Below are 26,015 nucleotides of genomic sequence, written 5' to 3' on the forward strand. Positions count from 1 at the left end.
GGCGTGTGACTCCCCGGAGCCGGCCTCCTTGTCTTCTGCGTCTTCGAGGTCTTCTACCACGTGCGCTTCCAGGACGTCGCCATTCCTAACGACGGAGTCGCAAGACACGTGCGACCTGCAGGGGCCGCAGGGTTTGGCGCCATCGTCCACGTGCGACCTATGGGGGCAGCCATTTTGGTCGGCACCGACCGCGAATGACCAGCAGGGGCCATCATCAACCATCTCAGCTGCCTGCAGTTGCACCCACGAACCAACGGTGGCGTCAAGCATCCTGGACCAGGCCAAGCCTCACAGAATCGACAAGTCCATGATGGACATACAGGTAAACGGACGCCAGATTTATTGTTTGTTTGACAGCGGGAGCACGGAGAGCTTCATTCACCCTGACACCGTGAAGCGGTGTGGTCTCCAGATTCAGACTGTCAAGCAGACAATTTTGATGGCGTCAAGGTCCCGGTCTGTCACCGTGCTAGGGAGCTGCGTGGTCAACCTGACGGTGCAGGGCACGGTTTACGAGAACTTCAGGCTCCTTGTGTTACCGCACCTTTGCACGCCGATACTCCTAGGACTAGATTTTATGGTCCACCTGAAGAGTGTAACCCTGCAGTACGATGGGCCACTCCCACCGCTTTCAGTGGGAGATCCGCAGCCTCTAAATTGCCCAACGCGCTCCACATGTAGTCTCTCGACACTTAGGATTACCACACCCTCCCTATTCCAGAATCTCGTGCCAGGCTGCAAGCCCATCGCAACAAAGAGCAGGCGTTACAGCGCTGAGGATCGGATCTTCATTCAATCTGAAGTTCAGCGGCTCCTCAAGGAAGGGATCATACAACCTAGCGCTAGTCCTTGGAGAGCGCAAGTCGTGGTGGTTAAGAATGGGAACAAACCCCGGATGGTCATAGACTATAGTCAGACCATTAACAGATACACGCAGCTGGATGCGTATCCCCTCCCGCGCATATCTGACATGGTCAATCAGATTGCGCAGTACCGGGTGTTCTCCACCATCGACTTAAAATCTGCTTACCACCAGCTCCCCATTCGCCCAGAGGACCGACAATACACGGCCTTTGAGGCGGATGGTCGCCTGTACCATTTTTTAAGGGTTCCCTTTGGTGTCACGAATGGGGTCTCGGTCTTCCAGCGTGCTATGGACCGAATGGTGGACCAGAACGGGCTGCGGGCTACCTTCCCGTACCTGGATAACGTCACCATCTACGGCCATGACCAGCAGGACCACGATGCCAACGTTCTTAGATTCTTACGCACTGCATCTCGCCTGAATCTGACCTACAACAGGGAGAAGTATGTATTTCGCACGCGCCGCCTAGCTATCCTCGGATACGTGGTGGAAAACGGGGTCCTTGGCCCTGATCCAGACCATATGCGTCCCCTCCTCGAATTCCCCCTGTCCACTAGCATCAAAGCACTGAGAAGATGTTTAGGCTTCTTCTCATACTATGCACAGTGGGTTCCCAATTACGCGAACAAAGCCCGTCCGCTCATCAAGTCTACCTCCTTTCCCCTAACAACAGAGGCTCGCTTAGCCTTTGCAGGAATAAAAGCCGACATCGCGAAAGCCACGATGCACGCTATCGATGAGTCCATCCCCTTCCAGGTGGAGAGTGATGCATCTGATTTCGCCCTGGCCGCCACACTTAACCAGGCGGGCAGGCCCGTCGCCTTTTTCTCTCGCACCCTCCAAGGCCCTGAAATTCGACATTCGGCGGTGGAAAAGGAGGCCCAGGCCATTGTGGAGGCCGTTCGGCATTGGCGCCATTACTTGGCGGGAAAACGGTTCACTCTGCTCACGGACCAGCAGTCCGTGGCGTTCATGTTTAACAACACGTTACGGGGTAAGATCAAGAATGATAAAATCTTGAGGTGGAGAATCGAACTCTCCACCTACAATTATGATATCATGTACCGTCCAGGGAAGCTCAACGAGCCCTCGGACACCCTGTCGCGTGGAACATGCGCTAGTGTGCAGGAGAATCGATTACAGGCTCTCCACAATGACCTCTGCCATCCGGGGGTCACTCGGCTCTTCCACTTCATAAAGGCCCGGAATCTACCCTACTCGGTGGAGGGTGTCAGGTCCATAACCAGAAGCTGCCAGGTATGCGCGGAATGCAAACCGCACTTCTACCGACCTGACAGGGCACACCTCATTAAGGCCACTCGTCCTTTCGAAAGACTGAGTGTGGACTTCAAGGGCCCCCTTCCCTCGACAGATCGGAACGTGTACTTCCTCAATGTGATTGATGAGTACTCACGATTCCCTTTTGTCATTCCCTGTTCTGATATGACCGCTGCCACGGTTATCAAGGCATTATGTGATCTTTTCACCCTGTTCGGTTCCCCCTGTTATATCCACAGCGATAGGGGCTCGTCGTTCATGAGGGACGACTTGAGGCAATACCTGCTCTCATATGGGATTGCCTCTAGTAGAACCACGAGCTACAACCCAAGGGGTAACGGACAGGTTGAACGAGAGAATGCTACAGTCTGGAAGGCTGTCTTACTGGCGTTGAGGTCCAAAGGTCTTCCAGTCTCCCGTTGGCAAGAGGTACTCCCTGATGCGCTCCACTCCATACGCTCACTCCTGTGTACCGCAACCAACGCTACACCTCATGAGAGAATGTTTTAATTCCCTAGGAAGTCTTCCTCTGGGACCTCATTACCGTCTTGGTTGACATACTCAGGACCTGTCCTCCTGCGGCGGCATGTTAGGACCCGCAAGTCCGACCCTTTGGTTGAACAGGTCCATCTCCTCCACGCCAACCCTCAGTATGCCTACGTGGCATATCCTGACGGGCGAGAGGACACGGTCTCGATTCGAGATCTGGCGCCAGCAGGGGGCTTGGAAACCCCTGTTGCTCCCACACCCCCAGTTAGGGATCCCCCGACCATTATCTCCCCTCCTGACACGGCGCGGGCAGTATCGGGACCACCACTTAACCCTCTTACTCCCGTGTACAGCTTGCCTGAGTCCAGGAGATTGTCGCCACTTCGAGGCATGCCCGAGTCCAGCGGATTGTCACCACCTCGTGGTCTACCGGCCCATGAGGAACTGGAGGAGTCACTGGACACCGCCTTGGAGAGAAGGTCACCGCGATTGCCTGAACCGGCGTCATCGCCAGTGTTGAGGAGGTCACAGCGACGGTGCGGTCCCCCAAACCGTTTGAACTGATAGACAGATGAACAATTGTTCTGTGTTTTGTACCCCGCCGGCCTTTGTTTTCAAAGGAGGGGGTGAATGTGGTGAACCATTGTTGGTTACCACCAGGAGTGCTGAGCCATGGTTTGGTCAGCACTATGAGTCTGTAGATATGTTACTGTTGGGGTTAGGGTTGGGCTGTTCTACCTGTTAATATAGTTGTTATGGTACACCCCAGTCGGCTCCGCCTCCTGGGAGAGGTATAAAGGTCACTGCTCTGCCTGGTGACCCTTTAGTCTGGGATTGTATATAGTAGCTCCGTTATTGTTGGCAATAAAAGCCTTTATTTCCCGGGTACATCCTGCCCCCCGCGTGATTTATCGCGCATCACTCATTCAAACAATTCTTCCCTATTTCACTGATCCCTCTGTTTTTGTGTTATTAAATTGTCTCTGTTTCTGACACTCAGGGCCCAATTTTACCATCAAGTTGCGCCCGTTTTCGGGCGCGAAAACTTGGTAAAATCGGGCATGAGGCAGGTAGCACCATCTGTGCCCGCCTCTGCACTGGTTCCCCCTTTAACAATGGCCGAAAATGGATGCAATCAGGACCGCACCCAAAACGGGCGTGACGGCCATTTAAATGCATTTGAATTGATTTAATGGGCTACACGCTCAACTTCACCGGCACTTTGGGCGGCACGGTAGCACAGTGGTTAGCACTGCTGCTTCACAGCTCCAGGGACCAGGGTTCGAATCCCGGCTTGGGTCACTGTCTGTGTGGAGTTTGCACATTCTCCTCGTGTCTGCGTGGGTTTCCTCCGGGTGCTCCGGTTTCCTCCCACAGTCCAAAGATGTGCGGGTTAGGTTGATTGGACATGCTAAAATTGCCCCTTAGTGTCCTGGGATGCGTAGATTAGAGGGATTAGCTGGTAAAATACATAGGGATATGGGGGTAGGGCCTGGGTGGGATTGTGGTCGGTGCAGACTCGATGGGCCGAATGGCCTCTTTCTGTACTGTAGGGTTTCTATGATTTCGATGACTTCCCCCTTTACCACCACGTTCGCCCATCCCGAATCAGACATGCTCCATAAAAGTCCGATCCGGACGCTCCATCAGTGAGGGTTAGTGAGGAGGTAAGTACATAGTGTCCGACAGCTCTCTGCTACTCACTGGTGTCCTGTTGTTGCAGCCATTTTCTTTCTCAGGTCAGTGGTGGCTCTGCAAGTGTGTGTGGGGGGGTTGGGGTGGGGGGGCACCCACTCTCAGTGGCTGTCAAATTGACTTCTACACGGCTGGTTCTTTCCGGACCCCAAGCGGAGATGTCTGTGGCAGCTCCCAATCTGCCGTGCACACCTGTGTGAGGCAGGTCACTGAAGCCCTGTATGCCTGGGCTGGGCAGTACATCAACTTCAACCTGGACCAGGTGCAGCAGGAAGCCCGGGCTGCAGGGTTCGCAGCCATTGCGGGGATGCCAAATGTGCAGGGGGCCATCGACTGCACACACGTCGCCCTCAAGGCCCCCCTACAGAATCCGTGGAGATTGGTAAATAGAAAGGGGTTCCACTCCCTGAACGTACAACTCGTGTGCAACCACAATATGACCATCATGCACGTCTGCGCCAGACATCCAGGCAGCGTGCATGACAGCTTCATTGTCAGGAGCTCAGACATCCCGGAGGCATTTATGTTCCTGTCAGGATTAAAGGCAAAGTAAATAGGAATAAGGAACCTTGGTTCTCGAGGGAGATTGTAACACTGACTAAGAGGAAGAGAGAGTTGTATGAAATGTACAGGCAGCAAGGAACAGATCAGATGCTTGAGGAGTATAAAAAGTGCAAGAAGCTACTTAAGAGGGAAATCAGGAGGGCTAAAAGAAGACATGAGGTTGCTTTGGCAGACAGAGTGAAGGAAAATCCAAAGAGCTTCTATAGGTATGTTAGGAGCAAAAGGATAGTGAGGGATAAAATTGGTCCTCTTGAAGACCAGAATGGTAGACTGTGTATGGAACCAAAAGAGATGGGGGAGATACTAAATGGTTTTTTTGCATCCGTATTTACTGAGGAAACGGGCATGGAGTCTACGGAAATAGGGCAAACAGGTAGGGAGGTCATGGAATCTTCACAGATTAAAGGGGAGGAGGTGCTCGCTGTCTTGAGGCAAATCAGAGTGGATAAATCCCCAGGACCGGACAGGGTATTCCCACGGACCTTGAGGGAAGCTAGTGTTGAACTTGCAGGGGCTCTGGCAGATATATTTAAAATGTCAGTATTCACGGGGGAGGTGCCGGATGATTGGAGGGTGGCTCATGTTGTTCCGTTGTTTAAAAAAGGTTCCAAAAGAAATCCGGGAAATTATCGGCCAGTAAGTTTGACGTCGGTGGTGGGCAAGTTATTGGAAGGTGTGATAAGGGATAGGATCTACAAATATTTGGATAGACAGGGACTTATTAGGGAGAGTCAACATGGCTTTGTGCGTGGTAGGTCATGTTTGACCAATCTATTAGAGTTTTTCGAGGAGGTTACCAGGAAAGTGGATGAAGGGAAGGCGGTGGATGTTGTCTACCTGGATTTCAGCAAGGCCTTTGACAAGGTCCCTCATGGGAGGTTAGTTAGGAAGGTTCAGTCGCTAGGTATACATGGAGAGGTAGTAAATTGGATAAGACACTGGCTCAATGGAAGAAGCCAGAGAGTGGTTGTGGAGGATTGCTTCTCTGAGTGGAGGCCTGTGACTAGTGGTGTGCCGCAGGGATCGGTGTTGGGTCCATTGTTGTTTGTCATCTATATCAATGATCTGGATCATAATGTGGTAAATTGGATCAGCAAGTTTGCTGATGATACAAAGATTGGAGGTGTAGTGGACAGTGAGGAAGGTTTTCAAAGCTTGCAGAGGGATTTGGACCAACTAGAAAAATGGGCTGAAAAATGGCAAATGGAATTTAACGCAGACAAGTGTGAGATATTGCACATTGGAAGGACAAACCAAAGTAGAACGTACAGGGTAAATGGTAGGACTCTGAAGAGTGCAGTTGACAGAGGGATCTGGGAATACAGGTACAGAATTCCCTAAAAGTGACGTCACAGGTGGATAGAGTCGTAAAGAGTGCCTTTGGTACATTGGCCTTTATAAATCGGAGTATCGAGTATAAAAGTTGGAGTGTTATGGTAAGGTTATATAAGGCATTGGTGAGGCCAAATTTGGAGTATTGTGTACAGTTTTGGCCACCTAGTTACAGGAAGGATGTAAATAAGGTTGAAGAGTGCAGAGAAGGTTCACAAGGATGTTGCCGGGACTTGAGAAGCTGAGTTACAAAGAGAGATTGAATAGGTTGGGACTTTATTCCCTGGAGCGTAGAAGATTGAGGGGAGATTTGATAGAGGTGTATAAGATTTTGATGGGTATAGATAGAGTGAATGCAAGCAGGCTTTTTCCGCTGAGGCTAGGGGAGAAAAAAACCAGAGGGCATGGGTTAAGGGTGAAAGGAGAAAGGTTTAAAGGGAATATTAGGGGGGGCTTCTTCACACAGAGAGTGGTGGGACTCTGGAATGAGCTGCCGGATAAAGTGGTAAATGCGGGGTCACTTTTAACATTTAAGAAAAACTTGGACGGGTTCATGGATGAGAGGGGTGTGGAGGGATATGGTCCAAGTGCAGGTCAGTGGGACTAGGCAAAAAATGGTTCGGCACAGACAAGAAGGGCCAAAAAGCCTGTTTCTGAGCTGTAATTTTCTGTAGTTCTATGCTTCTAGGAGCCCAGGCTGCGGGGGTGGCTCGTGGGTGATGTGGGTTACCTGCTTCGGACATGGCTGATGATGTCTGTGAAGGCCCATGATAGAGGTGGAGACCCGCTATAATGAGCCCCATGTAGCCACCCGTGAGATAGCGGAGCGGTGCATTGCTCTCCTCAAAATGCGATTCTTGTGCCTGAACCACTCTGGCGGGGCCCTGCAATACAACCCTGTGATCTCTTCTTGTGTTGTGTTGTGGTGTTCTGTGCCGTGCATAATCTGGCTCTGCTGAGAGGTAACTTATTGGAGGAGGAGGACGTGGAGGCTGACCAGCCGGGCGTTGCTGAGGAGGAGGAGGAAGAGCATGCCGAGGAACACCACCCAGGTGCTGGAGGGCTGGCAGCTCAAATGAGGCATGCGAGGGCGGCTAGGGAGGCCCTGATCACCATGCGGTTCAGTCACTAGGGGCTTGTGTCTGCGGGTTCCTCCACCCCCCTCCCCCACCGTCCCTTAAACTTCCTTCTATGTCCTGCAACATTGTCACACCAGAGTGGTGGGCTGGGTATGCTGTGTTAGTGAGTTTTTTGGCAGGCAGGAGGGTGATGAGGATTCGCTAAGCACCATTATGATGATGCCCTGGTGCAAGTTAGTCTGACTCCTACCTGAGCTCCGCATGCACGCTGGCACTTGGGCCCACGTCTGTGTTGCGGGTAAGGGATCTGAAACCCCCATACAGGACCCTGGGGCGGGTGGGGTGGGGGACAGGAGGGAGTCGCTCGTGGGATCTGGGAAACCAGTGCCTTCCTTTTCTCAGTGACACAGCACTGAGGGGCCTCCCCAACTGACATCAACATGAATCATCCCTCTGGCGATCATCAATGGAAGAGGATTCCTATTCGAGACAAATTAGTCACAGGTGGGTGGCGAAAAAACATTTATTTGCAATATATAAGACGTTTAAATAAGACATTCTAGCATAAAAACTTGTGAACAGAAAATGTTAACGTGCTTAAATATCTTTCTAACTAATGCAGCCCTTCACTTGTGCCATCTTAGAACAACTACAACTTCCTAACCTTACGTGGCCTACCACTACGTCTCAGTGACTCCCCAGAACGTACATCGGAAGTGGAGGGGGCCAGCTGCCTACCTCGCCTCATTGCCTGTAATGCGCATGGCGGGTGTCCTCTGGAGGCCCTGACCTTCTTACAGGTGACTGGAACATTTCCATGACACCTTCTTCACCTCACTGCCCCTGAGATGCCCCATTGTCAGGAAGGTGGGAGTCTGAAGGTGTAGCCACAACCCCAGTCTCCTGGCTGGAAGGCCCCGGCATGGGCTCGAGCCTTCCTCCTCCTTTGGGGTTCCTGTAGGCCCTTAGGTCACTCCATGGGATGACGGTGCTTCTGCAGTGAGCTCCAGATTGGAGGGTTGTTGTGCCTTTGTTTAAAAAGGGCTGCAGGAAAAAGCCTGGAAACTACAAGTCAGTGAGCCTCACATCTGTGGTGGGTAAGTTGTTGGAAGGTATTTTGAGAGACAGGATCTACAGGCATTTAGAGACGCAAGGACTGATTAGGGACAGTCAGCATGGCTTTGTGAATGGAAAATCATGTCTCACAAATTTGAGTTTTTTGAAGGGATAACCAAGAAGGTAGATGAGGGCAGTGCAGTTGATGTTGTCTACATGGACTTTAGCAAGGCCTTTGACAAGGTACCGCATGGTAGGTTGTTGCATAAGATTAAATCTCACGGGATCCAGGGTGAGGTGGCTAAATGGATACAAAATTAGTTTGATGACAGAAGCCAGAGGGTGGTTGTAAAGGGTTGTTTTTCAAACTGGAGGCCTCTGACCAGCGGTGTGCCTCAGGGATCAGTGCTGGGTCCACTGTTATTTGTCATTTATATTAATGATTTGGATGAGAATATAGGAGGCAAGATTAGTAAGTTTGCAGATGACACCAAGATTGGTGGCATAATGGGCAGTGAAGAAGGTTATCTCAGTTTGCAACGGGATCTTGATCAATTGGGCCAGTGGGCTGACGAATGGCAGATGGAGTTTCATTTAGATAAATGTGAGGTGATGCATTTTGGTAGATTGAACCAGGGCAGGACTTATTCAGTTAATGGTAAGGTGTTGGGGAGAGTTACAGAACAAAGAGATCAAGGGGTACATGTTCATAACTCCTTGAAAGTGGAATCACAGGTGGACAGAGTGGTGAAGAAGGCATTCGGCATGCTTGGTTTCATTGGTCAGAACATTGAATACAGGAGTGGGACATCTTGTTGAAGTTGTACAAGACATTGGTAAGGCCACACTTCGAATACCGTGCACAGTTCTGGTCACCCTATTATAGAAAGGATATTATTAAATTAGAAAGAGTGCAGAAAAGATTTACTAGGATGCTACCGGGACTTGATAGTTTGAGTTATAAGGAGAGGCTGGATAGACTGGGACTTTTTTCTCTGGAGCATAGAAGGCTGAGGGGTGATTTTATAGAGGTCTCTAAAATAATGAGGGGCACAGATCAGCTAGTCTGGAACAAGCTGCCAGAGGTAGTAGTAGAGGCGGGAACAATTTTGCCTTTTAAAAAGCGTTCAGTTACATGGGTAAGATGGGTATCGAGGGATATGGGCCAAACATGGGCAATTGGGACTAACTTCGGGGTTTCAAAAAAAGGGTGGCAGGATGGGCGGGAGCTGCAGCAGGGGCCTGTGGTCCAGAAGGCCTCAGGACATTCAGATCTGTCCCTGTAACACAGGAAACAAGGTTCAGTGCAAGGGAGGGAGAGGAATCCGGGATGCCAAACACATGATTCACATTCCTTCATTGAACATAGAACAAAGCACCAAAAAAATAACATCACAGGAAAAGGCCCTTCGGTCTCCAAGCCTGTAGCGACCAGGCTGCCCATCTGATTTGTAACCCTCTACCCTTCCGGGGACCATATGCCTCTATTCCCATCCCATTCAGATAGCTGTAGAGATGCCCCTTAGCGGTCACTATTGTATCTGCGTCCGCGACCTCCCCAGGCAGTGAGTTCCAGGCACCCACTACCCTCTCTGTGCAAATAATCATGCCTCGTACATCTCCTTTAAACCTTGCCCCTCGCACCCGAAACTTGTGCCCCCGAGAAGTTGCCTCAAAGTGAGTGGAGGAATGGCAGGTGTTCACGTCTGGATGGCAGCCCGACCATGCTGTTTCTGACAGCCCGCATCTCCCCTTCTCTTGACAGCTCCAGCGCCAGCTCCTCAAAGAGGGGGAGGACCCAGAGGTCTTGCTCACCACCCCCTGTCTTCACCCTCTCACAGGTATTATGGTCGGTCTTCTCCTGTGGAGACAGAAGGAGCCATGAAAGAAATGGTGGCGTGACTCCTGCAGAGTATCAGGTGGTGGTCCTTAGAGGACAAGCACGGTGGGACTCTTGGGGGGATAGAAAGGAGGTGCTTGGGGGTCAGGAGCTGGAAGCACGCGGGGTGCTGGGAATGGGAGGATCTGGGGGAGATTTGGGGGAAGATGCAAGCTGGGGTTCAGCACTCACCCTTGCTGCACGGATGAGGTCATTGAGTTTTTTCCGGCACTGCTTCCTGGTTCGGGGGGCCAGTACCCTGGCACTGACCGAGGCGGCGACTGCTTCCAGGCTACATTTCCATCAACCCCCCTGGGTCCGTGTTCTGGGGGGAAGAGGGTGCCCGCCTCACCTCTGCTGCATCCTGTAGCCTCCCCAGGTCACCCTCAGAAAATCGGGGGGCTGGTTGTGCGCATATTTTGTGCAGGAATGCCTGCCTGCCTGTCCATTCTTGAGTTTTTATTGGAGCTGTCCCTCATTAGGGCAGATCAGCTGCAGGCAGCTTTCCAGCAAGTTCCATGCAGTTTGCTTGTTAGCATTGACGGGAAGGCAAGTGAGCACTTGCAGGTGAGCTGAATGGGGGCGGGGGGGGGGTGTGGGGGGAATCAGTGCCTCAATGATTGAGGACAGGGGAGAGAGAGGGAGGTGTCACACAGCCATCGGAGTCCGGAGGAGATGGGGGCTTGTGTGGGAGGGTCCGGCTCGGGGGTGAGGGGGGAATCACGCTACCTGATATCTGTAGCAGGGAGGATGGATCTCTCTGCCTGCGATGAGGGGGAAGGAGGGGGGTCTACTGCCACTCTGCCTGAGATCATTGGGGGAGAAGGGGGAGGAGCCCATGATCAGGCTATGTGGCTGGTGGATGGGGGGATAAGGGGATAATGTTGTGGGGGGTGGGGCAATGTCTGTGGGGGCCAGGGGGAGGCATTATCCGTCCCGGGAGCAATGTGGCAGGGGAGCCGCATTCTATCATTTTTTCTGCGCATGCGCAGTTGGAGGTGCCGATCGGAGCTGCAGGATTTCGGGTGCCTTAAGCCCCGCCCACAGGCTTCTGCAGCACAATTCGGAATCGCTGATATTTTTTCAGGCAGAGTGCGTATGGGGGCGCCAGAGAACGGGTCTAAAAGTTGGATCTGAAACACTCCCAGATTCAAGTCTGCCTAGCACTTAGAATCAAAATGGTAAAATAGGGCCCTCAGTTTTTCACTGCTGCCTCCAGATGTCAGTCTTTGTTCAGTGATAACCCTGTAGTCTCTGCATGGGAAGGTCTTGGGTAGAACTGTCACTCCACAATTTAAGCACATGATCTACGCTGACGTTTCAGTGCCGTACTGAGCGCATACTGTACTGTTAAACATGTCATTGTGAAGTGAGATATTCAATCAAATTTCTCTCAAGTGGACGTCAAAGATCCTATAATCTTATGACATTATTGGAAGAAGTCGTCCCAGTCAACATTTATTCCCCAGTCAACATCGATAAAAAGAGATGATCTCGTCATTTATCCAACTATTTATCAGTGAGCAAATTAACTCCTATTTCACCAGACTGCAATAGTTATCACACTTGGGAAGTACTTAATTGGCGGCAGAATATTTCTCAACCTGTCACCTTCTGTGACCTATTTTCACCTTCAGATGGTGTCTCACACATTTCTTGCATCTCTTCCCACTCAAATCCCGTTCCCCATTCCAATCCCACTTTCTCCTGCATTCACCCCTGAGATAAAACTGCTCTCCCATCACTTTCCCGCCCACCTAGACTTTGACTCTGTTCACCATGTTTATCTGCAGTTTCCGATCTGAACACGCCTTTGAGTCTCTGTCACCTGCTCTCCTCCATCAAAATAGTGAAAGACTCCGGGATAATCCGGGAATGCAAAGTTAAGTTTCCTTCTTTTCTCCTTAAATTTATCTCCTCTGTCTCAACACAGCAGCAAATGGAAAGAGTTCATACTTTGTTGCCACTGAGGTTGAGAACATCCTTCAGCTTTCTCCCCCTTTTCCTGCACCATTTTCCCTTGCCATAGCGCTGAGCTTGTAGCTCTGCCTTGTTTCTGTTTGTATCTCCCTTCACTGACATCTATGAGACCCATCACCTGCTTGTTTAACCTTGTTCCTCCTGAGCTGCTGACCAAGTGACTTCCCACTCTGCCCCTACTGGCTCAGGTTCCTCTTCCTTTGAAATTTGCCATCACCCAATTTCATCAAATATCCACCTTTGACTCATCTAACCATGTAATCCAGCCCCCAATCCCCTCCCAAACTCGCACACATCTGTCTTGCAACTCAACATTTTCTTTACTCCTTCAGCTAGATTTCCATCTCTGTCACGACGCTGAAACAGCCCCAGTCACAGATAATAGCCAATGTGATTGTGAGATTGGTAAACTATCCCTCCTCCCCTTTCTCCACCTGTCTGCATCCTTTAACACGTTTGACTGGACGTTCCCCTCCAATTACCCAGCGGGGTGGCTCTATCCCATCCTACTTCTATTCTTACTGATCAAGCCATAATCAATCTCACTGAATCACCCCAAGTAGCTCTTGTTGGTTGCCTATTTCTTGCCCCCATGCTGTCCCTTGGTGATATCTGAAAGCCCGCCATGTTCCACAGGGTAGCTGACATTATCCTGCTCTTCCTCACCACCACTGCTCTCAACCCCTCTCCTGCTCATGATTTCATATACTGCTTGTGAGAGATGAGTTATGATTTTTATCGATTAAACATTGGAAAACCCACAAAATCCATTCCCAAGCCACTAACTCCAACCTGCTTGCTTGCCCGAGGCCGAGTCAGACTTTTCACAGCCTTGGTGTCCTATTGGACCTCATGCTGAGCTTTTGGTCCCATCTCCTCTCCAATTCCAAGGACCACCTACCTTCACCCTCATTGCATTGTGGGTCTTTTAAAGTGGTTTCTTTAGGAAAGGATTTCTCCATTCCAGGGGAAGAATTAGGATTAACAATGAAATTGAAACGATATCCTGTATTGAAGATGTGATACTGCTGAAACTCTTTTGCCACCTTTTGCACACCCACCCCGGAATCAAGGCTCGCAGAATGGCATTCTCTGTTGGCCTTGGGCGGGGCCTTACGAGCCTTGGGTGGGCGAGGCAGTAACCTTCCGGCAAACTAGTCTATTGGCCTCTAGTCAGACTCCCAATGTCCCCCCTCCGCAGATATGAGCTCGTCCCAAAGCCCCTTGGGACATTTTATTATGTTAAAGGTGCCCTCTCATTATCTATTGTTATTGTTGTTGTACATATCCTAACTCTCACTAAGTCTGATTCAAGCATCACCTTTGCTCACTCACCTTCATTGGCTCCTGGTCTGGAAGCAATACATTTTTCAAAGCTTGTGTTCAGACCTTTCCATACTGCTTTCTGCCTTTGTAACCTCCTCCACATATCCACCCCAACAAGGACTTTGCCTTCCTCCAACACCAGCCCCAAACTTCTTTGCTGCACTATTAATGGTGTGTCTTCAGCTGCTGAACTCTGGAATTCTCTCTCTAAATCTCTCCTACTCTCAACTTAGAATCATAGAATCCTACAGTGCAGAAGGAGGCCATTCAGCCCGTCGAGTCTGCGCCGAAAAGAATCCCACCCAGGCCCTACCCCCATAACCCCATGCATTTACCCTAGCTAGTCCCCCTGACACTAAGGAGTAATTTAGCATGGCCAATCCACCTGACCCGCACATCTTTGGACTGTAGGAGGAAACCGGAGCACCCGGAGGAAATCCACACAGACACAGGGAGAACATGCAAACTCCACACAGACAGTGACCCAAGCCGGGAATCGAACCCGAGTCCCTGGCGCTGTGAGGCAGCAGTGCTAACCACTGTGCCACCGTGCCGCTCGTCTCTCCTCCATTAATGTACTTATTAAAACTTACCATTTTGACTGAGCTTTTAGTTCCCTGTTCAGTTCTTTGCTCGTTGTTATTTTGGTCTGATTATGCTCCGACGCAGCATTGTGGAACATTAAACTGTATACAAAAATGCAAGTTGTTATTGTTTCTTTGAGAGATCCTGAGGTCAGGATGGCAAATGAGCAAAGATTACCCCCCCTCCACCTCCCCCATTACAGAACACACCCAGTTCCCATTGCACTGATTAACTTCCCATTATTTACAGAATTAACTCTACAGTCAGTCTAATATTTACTTCAATATACGATTAAAGTACAATTATTAATAAATGTTTCCAGCACTCTCCTCAACATTCCCAATGTTCGGTCCTTGGTTATTCCAACAATTACACTTCTAAGATTCGAATAGTCAATTAAACATGAGCACCTCTTCCACATCTGTTTATAGCCACTGGAGCAAAAGGCCTCATTGATCCTGCTCACCAAATGTTACAGAATTAGAGCATCACAAAGTGCTGACAACACACAGCGGCTGGTGAGAGACTAGATTAAAGTCCACTCACATTGCTTGTATCTTAAAGACTTGATTAGTTGTAAGTATTCGCATTCCAACCATTATTCATGTAAATTGAGTTTGTGTCTTTATATGCCCTGTTTGTGAACAGAATTCCCACTCACCTGAAGAAGGGGCTTGGGGCTCCGAAAGCTTGTGTGGCTTTTGCTACCAAATAAACCTGTTGGACTTTAACCTGGTGTTGTTAAACTTCTTACTGAGAGACTAGAAGTCAGGAATAGTTTGCTAAGTGTTTGGTGTAAAATGTAGGTCAGTGGTGGTGAACAATTTAACCCAATCATTTCTCAATAAAGATAACCAGAAATGTTATTTATCTCTTTCTCGCTGCACTTTCCTCCAGTTATCTAGCCTGAGAATCTGATGGGTTGTCAGTTTAGTCTGAGGTGTCGCAATTCTTCACATTCGAGTGCATTGATGAGTTACTGCAATAGCAGATTTCTGATCATAATTCGTGGGCAATTCCGCATGTCGCCTCCCTCTCATCCTTTATCATAGAATCCTACAGTGAAGAAGGAGGCCATTCGGCCCATCGAGACTGCACCGATCACAATCCCACCCAGGTCCTATGCCCATAACCCCATGCATTTACCCTAGCGAGTCCCCCTGGCACTAAGGGGCAACTTAGCATGGTCAATCCACTTAACCCGCACATCTTTGGACTGTGGGAGGAAACCAGAGCACCCGGAGGAAACCCACGCAGACATGGGGAGAATGTGCAAACTCCACACAGACAGTGACCCAAGCTGGGAATTGAACTCGGGTCCCTGGCGCTGTGAGGCAGCAGTGTTAACCACTGTGCCACCTGTTGTACCATTTGTATACCATCTCGAAAACTAGCAAAAACTGAGCCAAAGTTACAAAGCTAAAACAGGTGGCGTTTCAGTTATCAGGCTTTTTGGAAATAGATTTCTGGGAACTTGCGGCTGACAAGAATCTTGAATAGTTGCAATTAGTGAACCATTATTGATTTCGACCTCACCTTCTGTGTTAGCATCTGCAGATGCAAGGAAACTTTCACAATGACTCAGAGTTGAGTATTTTAATGATAATTTCATTTTTATAATGCGAAACAGACAACAACACGCCCACCATGTGTCTGCCTACCGACAAGATTTGATTTCGCAGGTTCAGAAAATGAAATTATTAATTTAGAAAGTGTGTCTGGGTGGCACTTACCAAATCCCAGGTGTTTTAGGACAATAATACGCAGAGACCCCACACAGCAAATGAAATCATTTTATTGAGAAGAAAGCGAACTATCTGGAACAAATGCCAACATTTATAAAACTTTAATCTCAAAGCTGCCCTCAGGAGGAGGGGAGTGGGAGGTGGGGAGGGGGAAGTGGTTAACTGTTAAATATGTTCATCAGAACACTATGTACAGCAATCTTGAGTATCTAGGTAACTGGAAAACAGAAGGGCTATCGATATATACGTGAGGGAGTGACAGGAAGCGTACAAAAACATTGAAAAAGTAGTTACAGTGTTATTTGAAGATGAATAATGCCCAGGGTCGTGTGGGGAAGGTGGGAGAATGGCATAAAGTGAACTGCTTATTCAGAGAGCTGCTGCAGACACGATGGGCTGAATGGCCTCCTTCTGCACTGCAACATTTCTGCGAGTCTGAACCCTCCCCCCCCATTAAGGTAACGCTTGTGCCTCATGAGATGACTATTTCAGTTTGGACTCTTCCTGTGGGCTGGCTTTGTTCATGAGGAAAGAGCAGCACTTGTGATAGACCCGAAATAAAAAGCCTCTCTCTCTCTGGGCTAGGAGGGTGGGTGAGGGAAGGAGTAGTTGTTATTATTTCTATTCACCTTCGATTCAGCCCCAGTAAAAGCACAAGTAATGGAAAGATGTAACCAGCTGGCGGGAATGCAGTGTAGACGCAGACATTAACAGAATGTCTGGGTGGCTGAGCGGGCTGGGTTGTATCTGACCAAATCTTTCATGGCCATTGCGATGAATTTGCGATAACTCGAATGTCAAGACGAGAACGAACAAATTTGAGAACGAAAATAGTGCAGCAGCGACACATTTACACCTCACTGCAGCCTTTCTCTGACACCTAATAGCCACACTCTTGGCATTGTGAAAGCATTGCAATGAGGCGCCCGTGCTTGACCAGTTTAACATTGTTTTTTCAGTATTTGGACAAAAGTATGGCTGCGGACTCGGTGTTTCTCTTGCTTCGTTCTCCGCCAGTGCTGGGAGCCATCCGCTCATACACAGAGTTCTCCTCTTCTTTCCTGGTCAACTCCTGTAAAAGAAATCGACAAGGTCATTTCAAATTGCACCTTCCAGAGTGCGCAGTGGCTACTTCAGAGATACCTTTAGATACACAACAACAATCTGCATTTAGGTAGCACCTTCAACATCCCACCATGCCGAACAGAAATATTGTCAGAATCAGCACAGTAGGCTGAGGTAGGCTTTAAGGCATAGAGGGAGGTCAGGAGGCAGAGGGGTTTCGGGCAGGGAATTCCAAAGTTTGAAGTCAGTTGGGTAGCTGGAGGCAGGGCTGCGGATGGGGTCAAAGGGAAGATGGAAGGGACGGAAGGCCAGAGTTAGTGGGGGGCAGAGGTCTCAGAATGTCCTGTGGCTGGAGGAGGGAAGCAATTGGGGGACGCATTAGAGGGGTTTGAACACAAAGTTCAGAATTTTTAAATGTAGCCCAATCCATCTCGCAAACCAGCCTCCCATCCATTGACTCGGTCTACACTTCCCGCTGCCTCGGCAAAGCAGCCAGCATAATTAAGGACCCCACGCACCCCGGACATTCTCTCTTCCACCTTCTTCCGTTGGGAAAAAGATGCAAAAGTCTGAGGTCACGTACCAACTGACTCAAGAACAGCTTCTTCCCTGCTGCTGTCAGACTTTTGAATGCACCTATCTTGCATTAAGTTTACCTTTGTGTACATGCTAGCTATAACTGTAGCACTACATTCTGCACTCTCTCATTTCCTTCTCTATGAACAGTATGCTTTGTCTGTATACCATGAAAGAAACAATACTTTTCATTGCGTTCTAATACATGTGACAATAATAAATCAAATCAAAAATCGAATCAAAATGGACGTGTTACTGGAACAAAGAACAAAGAACAATACAGCACAGGAACAGGCCCTTCGGCCCTCCAAGCCCGTGCCACTCCCTGGTCCAAACTAGACCATTCTTTTATATCCCTCCATTCCCACTTCGTTCATATGGCTATCTAGATAAGTCTTAAACGTTCCCAGTGTGTCCGCCTCCACCACCTTGCCTGGCAGCGCATTCCAGGCCCCCACCACCCTCTGTGTAAAATATGTCCTTCTGATATCTGTGTTAAACCTCCCCCCCTTCACCTTGAACCTATGACCCCTCGTGAACGTCACCACCGACCTGGGGAAAAGCTTCCCACCGTTCACCCTATCTATGCCTTTCATAATTTTATACACCTCTATTAAGTCTCCCCTCATCCTCCGTCTTTCCAGGGACAACAACCCCAGTTTACCCAATCTCTCCTCATAACTAAGCCCCTCCATACCAGGCAACATCCTGGTAAACCTCCTCTGTACTCTCTCCAAAGCCTCCACGTCCTTCTGGTAGTGTGGCGACCAGAACTGGACGCAGTATTCCAAATGCAGCCGAACCAACGTTCTATACATCTGCAACATCAGACCCCAACTTTTATACTCTATGCCCCGTCCTATAAAGGCAAGCATGCCATATGCCTTCTTCACCACCTTCTCCACCTGTGACGTCACCTTCAAGGATCTGTGGACTTGCACACCCAGGTCCCTCTGCGTATCTACACCCTTTATGGTTCTGCCATTTATCTTATAGCTCCTCCCTACATTATTTCTACCAAAATGCATCACTTCGCATTTATCTGGATTGAACTCCATCTGCCATTTCTTTGCCCAAATTTCCAGCCTATCTATATCCTTCTGTAGCTTCTGACAATGCTCCTCACTATCTGCAAGTCCTGCCAATTTTGTGTCGTCCGCAAACTTACTGATCACCCCAGTTACACCTTCTTCCTGATCATTTATATAAATCACAAACAGCAGAGGTCCCAATACAGAGCCCTGCGGAACACCACTAGTCACAGGCCTCCAGCTGGAAAAAGACCCTTCCACTACCACCCTCTGTCTTCTGTGACCAAGCCAGTTCTCCACCCATCTAGCCACCTCCCCCTTTATCCCATGAAATCCAACCTTTTGCACCAGCCTACCATGAGGGACTTTGTCAAACGCTTTACTAAAGTCCATATAGACGACATCCACGGCCCTTCCCTCGTCAACCATTCTGGTCACTTCTTCAAAAAACTCCACCAGGTTAGTGAGGCATGACCTCCCTCTCACAAAACCATGCTGACTATCGTTAATGAGTTTATTCCTTTCTAAATGCGCATACATCCTATCTCTAAGAATCTTCTCCAACAACTTCCCCACCACGGACGTCGAGCTCACCGACCTATAATTTCCCGGGTTATCCTTCCTACCCTTCTTAAATAATGGGACCACATTAGCTATCCTCCAATCCTCTGGGACCTCACCTGCGTCCAGTGACGAGACAAAGATTTGCGTCAGAGGCCCAGCAATTTCATCTCTCGTCTCCCTGAGCAGCCTTGGATAGATTCCATCAGGCCCTGGGGATTTGTCAGTCTTTATATTCTCTAACAAACCTAACACTGGACTGGAGCCAATGTAAGTTAGGGGCAGCGAGTGTGTGTGTGATAGATTACTGGCAGCAGAATTTTGGATAAGCTCAAATTTATGGAGGATGAGAGGACAGATAGAGTGTTGGAATCATGGAATCTGGAAGTAATAAAAGCATGAACAGGGTCCTCAGAAACATGAGGGTAAGGAGCAGAAGACTAAACAGCCCATCAAGTCAGTTCCACCATTCAATAGCTGACTGTATGTTTCAACTCCCCTTCCCATCACTCCCTAATCCTTCGATCCCATGTGGGACCAAATATCCGTCCAATTCAGCCTTAACTATATTCAACAATGGCACATCCACAACCCTCTGCGGTACAGAATTCCAAAGATTCACAACCCTGTTGAGAGAAGACATTTTTCATCTTGGCTCTAAATGAATGCCCCCTTAACCTGAGCCCCAGGTAGATTACCCCAGTCAGGGGAAACAGCCTCTCTGCATCTACCGTATCAAACCCCTTCATAATGTTTCAATCACCTCTCATTCTTCTAAACTCCAGAGAATACAGACCAATTTACTCAAACTCTCGTCAAAAGTAACCCTCTCATCCCAGGGACCAATCTGATGAACTCTTGCTTTACTACCTCTGATGCAAGTACATCCTTCCTTAAATGTGAAGACCAAAACTAGACAAAGTATTCCAAGTGAGGCCTCACCAAAGCCCAGTACAATTGTTCCAAGACTTGTTTATTTTTGTTCTCCAATTCCCATGCAATAAAAGGCAACATATCATCTGCTATCCGAATTGCTTGCTGTACCTGCTTGCTAGCTTTTTGTGTTCTTTGCACGAGTAGATCCAAGTCTCTCTGAACACTATTTAGAAGTAAGAAGTCTCACAACACCAGGTTAAAGTCAAACAGCCTTATTTGGTAGCACAAGCTTTCGGAGCGCTGCTCCTTCGTCAGGCTCAGCTGATGAAGGGGCAGTGCTCCAAAAGCTCGTGCCATCAAATAAACCTGTTGGACTTTAACTTGGTGTTGTGAGACTTCTTACTGTGCCTAGCCCAGTCCAACGCTGGCATCTCCACATCAATGTTTAGAAGCTCCGTACCTTTTAAAATTTATTCTGCTTTTTTGACTGAAGTGAAGGACCTCACACTTCCCGACACTCCATCTGCCACCTTCCTGCTCACTCACTGAACCTGCCTATATTGTTTGCAGCCTCTTGGTGTTCTCACAGCTTGCATTTCTACCTCGCTTTGTATCATCAGTAAACTTGTATATGATATTGTCATAATTGACCCCTTTAAGGAGCATGCATCATGATGGTCACGTGACCCAATCTCCCAATGGGGAACGAGTGTGGGGATCTCGGGCTTTTGGAGCCAGATTGATCCTGGAGCTGAGAACAATCACATCGATTATAGTTTTCTGTATATAAGCGTAAACAGTAATAAACCCATTGTTGTTCTTAGCGGCATGGTGACACAGTGGTTAGCACTACCGCCTCACAGCGCCAGGGACCTGAGTTTGATTCCTGGCTTGGGTCAGTGTCTGTGCGGAGTTTGCATGTTCTCCCCGTATCTGTGTGGGTTTCCCCCGGGTGTTCCGGTTTCCTCCTACAGTCCGAAAGACGCGCTGGTTAGGTGCATTGGCCATTCTAAACTCTCTCTCAATGTGCCTGAACAGGCGCCGGAAGGTGGCGACTAGGGGATTTTCACAGTAACTTCATTGCAGTGTTAATGTAAGCATACATATGACACTAATAAATAAATTTAAACTTAAAAAACTTTAGCTAACTGATGGCCACCAATTATTGCATTTACTACACTGGTTACAAGGAAAACAACAGCGACTCAGATTGTAATAAAAAATTTAACGGAAAATCATTTGCAAGAGTTGCAAAACAAGTCCAATCGAGTCCAGCCTGCAAAAGAGGGAAAAATAGATGTGCCTCTCTTTGTAAAATTAGAAGCTTCTTATGCTGCTACAGAAGACTGGGTGCAGTATGTGGAGCACTTGGAATATTTTTTCCGTGCTAATGGAATAGAGAGGGAGGATAAAAAGAAAGTTATATTGCTGACTGCATGTGGGACCCACACGTATAACTTGATCCAAAGTTTAACATCTCCAGATACTCCTGACACAAAACATATTTGCAGAGCTCATTGAGCTATCAAAGGGCATTACCACCCTAAGCCCTCAACAATATTACAAAAATACTCATTTAAAACTCCAGAGAGAGCCACGGGAAGACCATTGCAGCCTTTGTAACAAGCTGAGACAAATCTTGGAGCATTGCGATTTTGGGTCAGCGTTGAACAACATGTTAAGGGACCGACTGGAAAGCGATGTAAATAATGCAGCTATGCAGAGAGAATTGTTAGCTGAATAAGAGTTGATTTTAAAAAAGGTGCTGGAAATGGCGCCAGTGATGGAGAACATTGAGAAGGGCACCCAGGAACGACAAAGTGCACAGAGCAACGTGGTCTATCAGTTACAGCAGGAAGCTACAAGTAGCAGTGTGCGAAGAGTGAAGGCATTGGTTTAAGTAGAGAGATAAACACCGAAGCCAGAAGAGTCACAAGGTATAGAAGATTAAACGACAACAGGGGAATAATGCAGAGTGTTATCAGAGTGGGGGGAGTCAAACCCCAGAAACATGTGGATTTAGAGAAGCAGAGTGTTGGGGGCGATGTACTGAGTGTCTCTGGGGTTGTGTTGGGGGAGATGTACTGAGTGTCTCTGGGGTTGTGTTGGGGGCGATGTACTGAGTGTCATTGGGATTGTGTTGGGGAAGATGTACTGAGTGGAGAGAATCGTGTCGATAAGTCCATTTAGAATATAAGCTGGAAGATGCTGTGTGGATGCACTGCAGGGCTGTGGTGAGGTTGCATCTCGGACACTGTATCCAGCTCTTGCCAACAAGCCCTGAGAGAAGTGCAGAGAAAGCTTTGGTTTGATCCTCAATATCTGGAGAATTGAGCCATAGATAAATGTTTGAAAAACATGATTGAAAGTTGCACAGACTGCTCCCATTTCCCACCACTTTGCCCTTATCAGAAGCGTGGTGGAGATAGCCATTCCCGAGCTCTGGAGGAGTGGGACCTCTACTGACGTTCAACAAGAGCCCAATGCAAGGGACCCATCAGGGAGGACACTTCAATAAGATTAATGCAAGGAATGGTTTCAAGACAAGGGACAAAGCGAATAAGTGGCATGTTCTGGAGTGCTGGTGGGAAACTCTTTGTCAAACACCAAAAGCAAACAGAGTTGGGAGACAAAAGCTCTGGAGTCACTCGAGAGCTAGTTAGATGCTGTACGGTGTCGGCTCCTTTGAAAGAATGCCCCTATTTAGATTTGTGATATTTCTGCTGTCTCCTTTGGCACTTACTTTAGGTCTGCAGTTTCCCACTATCAGCACAATGATGCAGATGAGGCAGATCAGAATCACGCTGCCGAGAATCTCCATGGTCAGGTGCAATGAAAATTGGGAACCTGAAACATAACCAAAAATATGAATTGAAAGCACATTGTATATTGAGAACCTGCTCCTGGTCCTGTTCGAACGAGCTATTAACAGGTCCAGGCAGCGGGCGACCCAGGGGGTCGTCCAGCCCACCCATTTTCACCTCTACTGCGGCTTCATTCGCGGCTGGGTGTCCCCGGAGTGGGAGCATGCGGTGTCCAAGGGCACCATCGAGGCCTTCCGTACTCGTTGGGCACCGTTTGATATTTTAAGCTTCCTTTCTACTTTGTCTTTTCCTTCGGGTGGTTCCCTTCTTTTTCAGGGCTGCCCCTTTTACTTTCTCCCTCAGTTTATTTGATTTACTTTATTTGATTTGTGAAATAGATTGGCAGTGTAGAAGGAACTTTACTCTGTATCTAACCTGTGGTGTGCCTGCCCTGGGAATGTTTGATGGGACAGAGTAGAAAGAACTTTACTCTATATCTAAATGTGCTGTGCCTGCCCTGGGACTGTTTGATGGTGTGGAGATGCCGGCGTTGGACTGGGGTAAGCCAGTAAGAAGTCTCACAACACCAGGTTAAAGTCCAGCAGGTTTATTTGGTAGCACAAGCCACTAGCTTTCGGAGCGCTGCCCCTTCATCAGGTGAGTGGGAGTTCTGTTCACAAACAGGGCATATGAAGGCACAAACTCAATTTCCATAATAATGGTTGGAATGTGAGTCTTTACAGGTAATCAAGTCTTAAAGGTACAGACAATGTGAGTGGAGAGAGGGTTAAGCACAGGTTAAAGAGATGTGTATTGTCTCCAGCTAAGACAGTTAGAGAGATTTTGCAAGCCCATGGCTGTTCCCTGTGTCTGGATGAAGAACTGGTTGTTGAAGGCGAAGACATTGTGGTCCAGGATGAAGCAGATGAGTTGTAAAATTGCATCTGGAGATTGGCAGTTGTCGGCGTTGAGTACTGAGGCAGTTGCAGCAATGCCATCGTCGTACGGGATGCTGGTATAGAGTGCCGAGACATCCATTGTGACGAGGAATGCTCCTGGTTCAACTGCTCCATGTGTGCTGAGTGGGCTTGCAAAATCTCACTAACTGTCCTGGGTAATAATTAGTCCATTATTTTGTGAATTGAGTTTGTGTCTTTATATGCCCTGTTTGTGAACAGAACTCCCACTCACCTGATAAAGGAGCAGTGCTCCGAAGGCTTGTGGTTCGTGCTACCAAATAAGCCTGTTGGACTTTAACCTGGTGTTGTGAGACTTCTTACTATTGGATGGGGCAGAGTAGAAGGAACTTTACTCTGTATTTAATTGTGCTGTGCCTGCCCTGGGAATGTTTGATGGGGCAATGTAGGAGGAACTTTACTCTGTACCTAACCTGTGCTGTGCCTGCCCTTTACTCTGTAATAAACTTGTGCTGTGCCTGCCCTGGTAATGTTTGATGGGGCAGTGTAGAAGGAACTTTACTCTGTATCTAACTGTGCTTGTGCTTGCCCTAGGAATGTTTGATGGGGTAATGTCGGAGGAACTTTACTCTGTATCTAACTGTGCTGTTCCTGCCCTGGGAAAGTTTGATGGGGTAATGTAGAAGGAACTTCACTCTGTTGCTGAACCATTCTGTATCTGCGCTTGGAATGTTTGATTGTAATCCAAAGTATCTGAATTCCCCAGTGCAAACATATTAATGAATACACAAATTTACCCCCATACTGTAAAAATCCAAAAATGCCCTCACATTTCTCACAATTCCCACCATTCCTATTTCCGGTATAGATGATGGTCCCTTCTCCTTGTTTCTCCTCATAAGGGGGTGGGTACAATTTGACAATCTTGCAGAAATAGTTGTCAATTAGCAATGAGTTAAATCCATACAGGGTGACAGAGAGATTGGATCGTTTGCGATTAAACTGGCACTGAAGGAGTCCTGTAGAGTTGAAAGAGTGCGTGGATGAATTTGTTGTCCCAGAGCAGAATTCAATTTTATCTCTTCCTTTGAGAATTATTAACTTCAGTTCTGAGTTTTCAGCGCACTTGTTGGAACATTCCAGGGTGGCCTCGCCTGTGCTTCCCACCTCCAGCAACACAGGCTGGGTAATGACTAGTCCAGCTACAAGGAAAGAGAGAAAGGAAAAGCAATCATTCCAGTTCAATTTGTTATATCTGGTATAAATAATCATTCCAGCTCAATGTGTTAAACCCATCATAACCAATTGCTCCTGTTCAATGGGTTATATCTATTTTAATCAATTATTCCTGTTCAACTTTAGACTCAATATTTTTCCCACCTGGCTGGTGCCCCGGCCAAATTTATGTCCTGTTTTACACCTGACCCAATTTTATTCTTTGTCGTTGAAAACTAGAACTTCTATGTGAAACCGGAGACTAATCAACCCCACCAGTTTCCTATGGGGTGGGTTACGTTAAAATTGCCCTCAATATATCAGCTTCAGAAAGTGTAATAAGTGGGGTGAGAAGGGGCCAGATACTTTGAGATGGGACAGATGATCAATTTAGCCCATGACTACAAAACTAGCATTGCATATTCACCAGCTGTTAGGGAGACTGTCCCTCCCGCAGGTCTTTCCCATTATGTGACCAATCCTTAAATTTGCGCAGCAAGTTGGAAATCTACCTCAAAATGTCTTCCTTATTTTAGTTTGAGTTCTTTTTACAAAACAGCATCATTGTCTCCTTCCTTGGTGATGTCAGTATTTAACATCTCTATTTAACATCTCACAGAATCCTACAGCGCAATGAGGCCATTTGGCCCATTGAGTCTGCACTGACAACAATCCCACCAGGCCCTATCCTCGTAACCCCATGTATTTACCCTGCTAATCCCTCTAACCTACGCATCCCGGGACACTAAGGGAGAATTTAGCATGGCCAATCAACCTCACCCGCACATCTTTGGACTGTGGGTGGAAACCCAGGCAAACACAGGGAGAACGTGCAAACTCCACACAGACAGTGACCCAAGCCGGGAATCGAACCCGGGTCCCTGGAGCTGTAAGGTAGCAGTGCTAACCACTGTGCCACCATGCCGCCCCCAAATGTCAGATTGAAGGAGCACCCAAAACCTCTGCTGTTCCACTCCCAGTGTTGGCAGGCTGCAGGGTCAGTCCCCCGCTGCTATCAAACTATAGAAACACAGGTCAGGTCCACTCCCTCAGCCAATGCTGCTCAATATCAGGTGCTTAAAAATCCAGCCCAGTCC

The 26,015-nt window shown here is 48.3% G+C and overlaps 1 protein-coding gene across 3 annotated transcripts in view; it reads right to left on the minus strand.

Moving 5' to 3' along the window:
- Window positions 1–26,015, minus strand: part of LOC144503875 (T-cell-specific surface glycoprotein CD28-like) — a 184,301-nt gene that overhangs the window by 151,167 nt on the left and 7,119 nt on the right. Inside the window, exons 2-4 of one of the 3 annotated variants that reach the window (XR_013499566.1) lie at window positions 24,534–24,905; window positions 22,726–22,829; window positions 16,767–16,945 (exon numbers count right to left, since the gene is read on the minus strand). Coding sequence is in view for 2 of the 3 variants with exons in the window: in XM_078228884.1 (XP_078085010.1) it covers window positions 16,829–16,945; window positions 22,726–22,829; window positions 24,534–24,905 (593 nt within the window). In the remaining variant the exon portion in view is untranslated. Of the gene's footprint in view, window positions 1–15,903; window positions 16,946–22,725; window positions 22,830–24,533; window positions 24,906–26,015 lie in introns of those variants that run through there. The other 2 variants (XM_078228884.1, XM_078228885.1) reach the window with 2 other exon arrangements.

Source organism: Mustelus asterias, chromosome 14 (assembly GCF_964213995.1).
Source record: "Mustelus asterias chromosome 14, sMusAst1.hap1.1, whole genome shotgun sequence".
In the NCBI taxonomy this organism is placed as follows: domain Eukaryota; kingdom Metazoa; phylum Chordata; class Chondrichthyes; order Carcharhiniformes; family Triakidae; genus Mustelus; species Mustelus asterias.